General features: G+C 31.3%; 1 protein-coding gene across 1 annotated transcript in view; it reads left to right on the top strand.

Moving 5' to 3' along the window:
• Nucleotides 1–7,428, top strand: part of LOC110022250 (protein THYLAKOID FORMATION1, chloroplastic) — a 28,358-nt gene extending 20,930 nt beyond the window's left edge. Inside the window, exons 3-5 of the mRNA XM_020721094.1 lie at nt 3,231–3,447; nt 6,428–6,543; nt 7,285–7,428. Of these exons, the coding sequence (XP_020576753.1) occupies nt 3,231–3,447; nt 6,428–6,543; nt 7,285–7,405 (454 nt within the window). The 3' untranslated portion in view covers nt 7,406–7,428. The remainder of the gene's footprint in view (nt 1–3,230; nt 3,448–6,427; nt 6,544–7,284) is intronic.
• The last annotated feature ends 256 nt before the right edge of the window (nt 7,429–7,684 follow it).

A 7,684-nucleotide genomic window follows, 5' to 3' on the forward strand; every position in this document is an offset into this window, starting at 1 on the left:
ATTTATATTTAGATTAATCCATAATTCTTTGATATTAGAAAAATCAGAAAAATGCGTTTGATTTAAATGAGACATTATTATTATATGGGTGAATTACCTTTTTTAAAAATAACCCTAATGATTTAAATATTAGTTGTGATGAACTAGGCTCCTTTAGATTTAACTAAATATATGGAAGTCAAATTCTATATAGACATTATATGAAACATGAAGATGTATTTCATTTCATTACAGACATTTAGATCTATTGCTTATAATTTTAACTTTAATTTATGTAATCATCAAAACTTTTTTTTATTTAAATTTACTGTAGTAAGTTAGCTATTTATATGATTAATAGTATTTTTGTTTGTACAAAAAGATCAACATGTGTATTGGTTTTTCTTTTATTATATTTTAAACCTTTTATTAGACTTTTATTCTGTCGAAATTTTAGGTAAATGTATATTACGTCGCCAAGGGAAATGAGCAGGTGGGATCATATTAATGTGACCTAATTTTGTTCTATATTTTTAGAGCTTTGGATGTATCTTATAAGGAAATTATGATGTAAATTAAAGACTTGTTCATATTAATCATATATAAGTTTATTAGAAACCTTATAGTTTACTTTGATCATTACACTGATGCTCACTTCTATATTAATGATTATGAAGTGTAGTGTATGTCTTGGGATGATTTAGGGTAACTAATTTTCTACTCAATTTTAAATGGTAAAATTTAGGATAAATGCTTGTGGGAAATAGGTCTTTCGATTATCCTTCTCTATTGTGTCTAAAGTTTGACTGAGTGGGATCAAAATGAGGCATGCAACAAAAATTGCTTTTAAGTTTATATTTATATTTGCTCAAGTTAATTTTATTTTAGCATCATTTGCCAAAATATAAGCAAGTTTCACTAGTTTTGTTTCAGTAAATTTAATTCTTTGGGAAAAGTTATAATATATCTTTTATTTTTTCTGTTGTTATATATCTAATTTGAAAATACCTTAGGATTATATCTCTTATCAGCTATAGAAATATAATTATTAACCTTATATTAGTTATGTTGAACTTGTCTAGAATTATTATTTAAGATAAAATTTTATTTAAATTTCATCTTGGGCTAGAAATTGACCTTGGGTCTTTATCCACTATTTAGCAGACGCTGTGATACAACTTGAGGTTTAAACGAGCCACATAAAAAAATGAAGCTATGCTCAAGTCTAGTTGTATTTTTTTATTGTTCGTGTTCAATTCATTTTCATTAATCTTTGATATTGCTGTATTTGTGTTTGGTTTGTTATTATTTGGCTCGTTTGCGAACATATTTGAACACAAACAAATACAAGAGATTTTTATTATTTTGAATCAAAAGAATATACTTAAGAATCAGATTCAAGATCTCACCATAAACAATGACGACATAGACTGCACTATGGTTTAATTTTTTGCAATTTTTTCATGAAATTATACATATTTTTTAGTTAATAATACACATCCTAACAAACTTATAATAAGCTATTCACCAAGAAATGAAGCTATATTTGTGCTTTGTTTGTTAAGGAATTTAGGCTAAATATTATGTTCTTATTTGACTCATTAATGAAGGAGGCCAAATGTGAGCTTTTTAATAAACCATACTTGAAGTGTTCACAAACATCGAGCTGGATGGACAATCTTAGATGAGTTTTCAAGAATTGATAATAAATTTGATGTAGGACATCTTAAAGTTCAAATTTTTAATATAAACTTAACATGTGGTGCAAAAAACTATGCAACAAGAACCCAATTCACAAGCTACAAACTCAATCTTTTCAGAGTGATTTACTAAAAATAAGAAATAGAAATATGAAAGAATCAATTGAGAAGCAAGTTCAGTTGTGTTCAAATAAAAATGATGAATTTAGAACCAAAAATACATATAATGAGTGAAATTCATGCACTTGCTGAAAACCAAGTTTTGTGAAATCTGAGTAAATTCAATCATACGAGCAGTCCAAAAATATACTTTAGAAAAATCTGAGTAAATTGAATCATACGAGCAGTCCAAAAATATACTTTAGAAAAAGATGTAGCAAGAAAGATTTCTAATGAATCAAGCCTCGCGCTTGAACAATCACTTGGTCAAAGAATTAAACTTTATAATAGAAAGATTACCATATTCAACTAAAATTTTCTTTTTTTTTGAATCAATTAATTATTTTGTACGTGGTCTGACCTTATTTATAATCGGAATTTCTATAGTAATTTCTTTACAAGGATCACAAAAGAAAAAATACTGTAGGAATTGGTCGCCAAAGCCATTTGAGTCCAAATGTATGGAAAGAAATCTCATCAGAGCTTGATAACATTATCAGAAATATTGCCAAATCCCGTAGATAATGTTTAAGTTCCTCAGATAGTGCAACAAGATTGCTAAAAGTGGTAAAGGTGGCAGCCGAACAAGTGCTGGAGATTGGCATGCCCCAAGCACCACAGGAACAACAAACCAGAACTCCATTGTTAGAAAGTTGCAGGAGAAGAGCTACTGAGCATAACCAGAGATGTTACAGGAGTGAATGCTGCTAGAGCTGCTGAAAGATGCCCAAATGTTGCCAAATCATAAAGCAAATGAAGAAGGCACAGGGCTTGGTCATTGGTGGAGGAAACCACAGGTTATGGAAGGTTCCTGCAGATCTACAGGAATATCGCATCATAGGAGTTCAGAAACTGGAGAAAGAGGGAAGGAGGAGGATCTGCATCAGCCTTCTATCAATTGTTATGAGTAAACAATTCCTTTGATGTAAATCATGTTGAAACATGAAGATCCACTTACAAAAAATAAGAAAATTTCTCCTACATTTTCATGGACAATTTACTCTTAAATTTCAATTGCAAACAGTTTTCTTTTTTAAACAATATTCATGTCAACTGCTATATCTTAATTTTAAGAAATATTCTTTGGGTATCTTGATTGGGTCATATACTGAAATATTGTTTATTACAAGGCATTGCTGATTACTATTGATCATGTTATTAATCTTTCTTTTTCACAGTAATTGATTTTGCAATAAAAGATTTCTTGAGTTGAACAGAGCTGAGAATCAGAAACCTTGTGCTAAGCCAACTGGGGCATGACTGTTATATTATAATAGTATTGTTCATGGCTAAACATTCTTTGGTCATTCCTTCATCTCTACTTTTCTGAATTTTATTCTCGAAGTTGTATGGTTCTCCCAATTGATGGGTCACTCATTTTATTAAATACAGAAAAGATGCACGGAAGCTGGAAGAGTGGGCTCAGTTACAAAATGCTAATTCCTTAATAGACTTCTCATCAAGAGAAGGAGATGTTGAAAATATTCTGAAAGACATTGCTGATCGAGCCCAGACTAAGGGAAACTTCAGCTATAGTCGATTCTTTGCAATTGGACTATTTCGTCTTCTTGAATTGGCAAATGCCACAGAACCATCATCATTGGAAAAGGTTTTTTTTTTGCCCATATGTTCTCTTAGTTTATTTAATACTTCGATGAATGAATGTTCAAAGCTTTTTTGTTTTACCATTCAGAATTTAAAATCGATTGATTTTGTACGGAGTAGCTATATTTTTTTTTTGGTTTCCTGCAAATTACTTTGATGTCACCATTATATTGTGTCATTCAATTTACATAGCATTTTGATGTCCTCCAATCTTATTAGTTACAACAACAATAACAACAACAACAATAACAACAACAACAATAATGAACAAGCCTTTATCCCACTTATTTGTTAATTCAATAAAAAATAAATATTTTGATTTTCTCCACAGATGTGAGAGCTTTCTTTTGCTTTTTCCACTTAAGCTTACAAACGTGTCAATAATTAATCAGTTATTTACCTGAGAAAGTTGCTTTTTCTGTGGTTGTGAATCAAAATTTTACTGCTTTCAAGGTGTCTTAGCTATAAATTGTTCTTCAGCTATAATCTTATCTTCATTTTAACCTTTAACTGAGTATAATTCGTAGTTAGTTGAATAGAGATGCAGTGCTTTCTGCATCAAAGGACCCTGTTAACCAACAATAACCCACATTTACTTGTTTTTATGTATATTTCTGAACTTTGAGGGCTCTTGTTTGATTTATCAATTCGATTGGCAATTAGGCTAGGATTTGTTAAAACTTATTCTACTAAATTAATTTTTTGATTTGGTATACATTTAACTAGCTTTTTTACCCCAGCGTTTGCTCTTGTATTTTATGGCAATGCACTACAGATGTGGATGGTCCAATCACATTTAGTTGCTTAAGGAAATTTTATTTCCAATATTGTAGACATTGGGGGAGAATTCTACTTTGGTTTGAACTGAGGAGGCCTGTGGTTAGCCTTTCTAGGTTAGGTTAGCTTGTCTTGAAAAACAAAGGCAACATAAGAAAACTGTGATTGTCCTTGTAGCCCTTTTCAAAGAAAAAATAAATGAGATATTTATGAATATAAATCTAGAAAAAAATTCATATGCATGCTATTAGAAGGGAGAGAATTGAAAATGACTTCATCTTTGTTGAGTTGTCATGTTAGTACAAGCATTCAAGTGCTTGTATATGAGAAAGAAAAAGAGGAATAAAAGAAAATATAATAAATGATGATATTCTCGGTATAAGAAAACGTAACATTAATAAATATTGCACATTCATTATTTAGATAGTTAGCAATGTAGATATGATAACACTGCAAATTCATTGTGGCGTCAAAGATAGTTACTCCTTTGGAAGCAAGAATGACTAGAGATGAAGTACTTTTAAAGGTTTAGTTGCTCATAGGTTACAAATGATGTAAGTGGGGCTTGACCAAGAGAGGGTAGTGTAAATTGAGGGTGAATTGTCAACAATGAGATCAGTGTTATAAAATACGATATTAGATTTTTAAATACGGGCTTTAAGGGGAGCATGAATAGATTTATCACTGAAGAGTGTCGGCACAGTAAGAACAAAAGCCACATGCTCATTCATTGCTTTAGACAGATTTCGGAGTAAAGTTTTTAATTGTTTGATGCTGGCTAGCTATAAGAGAGATTTGAAATTGTGTGGTGATAGCATGGAGAGGTGTGCCATTTTTGGAGGTTAGCAACAACATTTCATATGAAATCTTGTAGGTGGCTTTACAATGAGCACTAATATGCGGATTGTTGTTTTCAAAAAGAAGTAAATGTTGGTAAAGGTTGTAGTTTGACATAAGGTTATACTTGAGTTCAAGAAGTGTTTATAGTTAATAATAACAAAGGCGAAGCTCATTGGCTGCTTTAAACTGGACAAAGAGTGATAGGGAGATCAAAGTCCAAGGTGTTGGAGAGAGGTCAATAGTTCGTGCGAGGTGTAACACAAGCTAGGACGATGCTCACGAGAGTGTTGTAGGCGACATGAGTTTGTGGTAGGAGGATGTGCATGTTGGTAGAGTTAAGAATGATAATTGGAGAATAGTTTTACTAGATTGTCATCTTACCTTGTGTGTGTTATATATATTAGTACACCTCTATCAAATGTTACAGGGAGACCCATGACATTTCCCTTTAATGGAATCTGGGTTTATTTTGTGATGATCTTTTGTGGCAGTGGCTGCTGATTTGTGTGTTTTTCTTTTTCTTATTGCTTAGTATTTTTCATCTACCGTTAAATACTGGCGCTGCTTGAATTTTTTCTAATATGGATCTAAGTACATTTCTGTCTTTTAAATCAAACTTGATATTCTCCCGTTAATTTATCATTAAATATTCCTAAATGCTTGGTTTATGTTCACACTTGTCATCCTTGTCAAGTATTCCATGCAACTTGGATCTTGTAAATTCTTAATCGTAAAGCAGTCATTAAATATTTTTTGGATATTATCCCTTCTACAACTTCATATCACTAAGATTGTCTTTTCAATCATGCTTTGAAGGTGCTTTAATTATTGTTTATTTGCCATTCTTATTTTCTTCAACCACGAGGGCAAGACAGATGAATGCTTCGTAGCTTTCTTTTATATTATTTGATCCTTCTAAGGAAGTGCTCGATGGTTCAATTTATAGGCACGAAAATGATTTCAAGTCGCACAAAAAATGGATTTGAGATTCTTACATCCTAAAGGCGTGTTTGACGTTTAGGAAGCGCTTGATTTTGTTCAATTCTATCACTCTATGATTTCTAGGGCAGGGAGGGCTGACCTTGCCTAGTGATGAAAATCTTTCTATCAATTTTTGTGTTTCTGAATTATGAGTTCCATCTTAATCTTTTCGTTTCTATCTACTTTGCTTACCTTTTTATTTTAGTCACCCATAACTCTCAAAATTATATTTTCATATCTATCCTCATGCTTATTTAATAAATTTTATGTTACACAAATCTATATATCCATATTGTAACTATTTGTATATATATTAAATATTTGATTCAAACTATAAATTCACATTATTGTCGTTTGGCCTAAATTCAGTTCTTGCTTGTCGACAGCTTTGTGCGGCCTTGAAGATAGACAAAAGGAGCGTGGATAGGGATCTTGATGTTTACCGCAACCTACTGTCTAAGTTGGTTCAGGCTAAAGAACTTCTCAAGGAATATGTTGATAGGTAAGATATCTCTTATCTGCATGCATAAAAATAGAGAAATAGGATGAAAAATATTTCTATATGGCTACAATTTAACTTTTTAGAGCGTCAACTGTCAACTTTTTATCAATATTTCCATGAAAATTTTTAAGATCTCATAATTTATCCACTCTAGAAAGTATACTGGCCTGGGAGCTATTTGGTTTGTTAAAAAGAGATAAAATAGTTGAAATATTGATGTATTTGAAAGATTTTACAATTGTTTGGTTAGGCATAAAACAAAAACGGGATATTACTTTTTTGTGTTGGTTTGATGCAAAATGAAATCAATGTAAAATCTGGCTGTGGCCAACGGTGATGGCGACTATAACAGCCAACAATCCTTTCCGAGGGGGAACAACTTAAGACAGCTTGTGCTGTGCATTTACAAATCGACCGATTTCTAAATATATAAAATTTGAACTAAAAGTGCGACTTTCAAATTTATGGAAAATTTACATTTTGCATTTGTTTTACATCCAATCAAATGCTCTAATTTTACAATTACTTGCATTGGATCTACATTACACTTATAATACAGGCAACCAAACGAGTCCTCATAAACTCTTAGTAAATTAGAATATGTGAGTGCTTTGTGGTAATCCTGAAATTTTAGAGCAGTTCTTCTTTATCCATCTTTGGAATCTAAGATTGGCACAATTCATAGAGGATAAAATCATTTACTTTTTATGAGATTTAATAAAAAATAATACAATTTTGCAGGGAAAAGAAGAAAAGGGAAGAAAGGTCTGGATCTCAAAAGGCTAATGAAGCTATTACCAAATGCATAGGAGACCAACAGTATGTTAAAGCTAAGCTCCTTCCAGTAGGCAGGTTGGTATAGTTGCAATTTTTGCTTGAAGAAAAGCTGCAACCAACGATTAGCATTTGTGGGTCTATGAAGGAGTACTCATGTCATGTTATGTTTGACATGAATTTTAATTATTATTTTTTATATGTAAAATTAGATCACAGTGACATAACTGTTCACTTTGGTTTTCTTCGGGCTTTTATTTTTTGTATTTTTATGCTGTTTTCATTCATAATATGTAAGATGATGAATTTGGAAGAAATAACTAGATTTTCCTATGTTCAAGTTCAGTTTAAATAACTTCATTTTTGA

The sequence above is a fragment of the Phalaenopsis equestris genome, unplaced genomic scaffold (assembly GCF_001263595.1).
Source record: "Phalaenopsis equestris unplaced genomic scaffold, ASM126359v1 Scaffold000179, whole genome shotgun sequence".
NCBI lineage: Eukaryota > Viridiplantae > Streptophyta > Magnoliopsida > Asparagales > Orchidaceae > Phalaenopsis > Phalaenopsis equestris.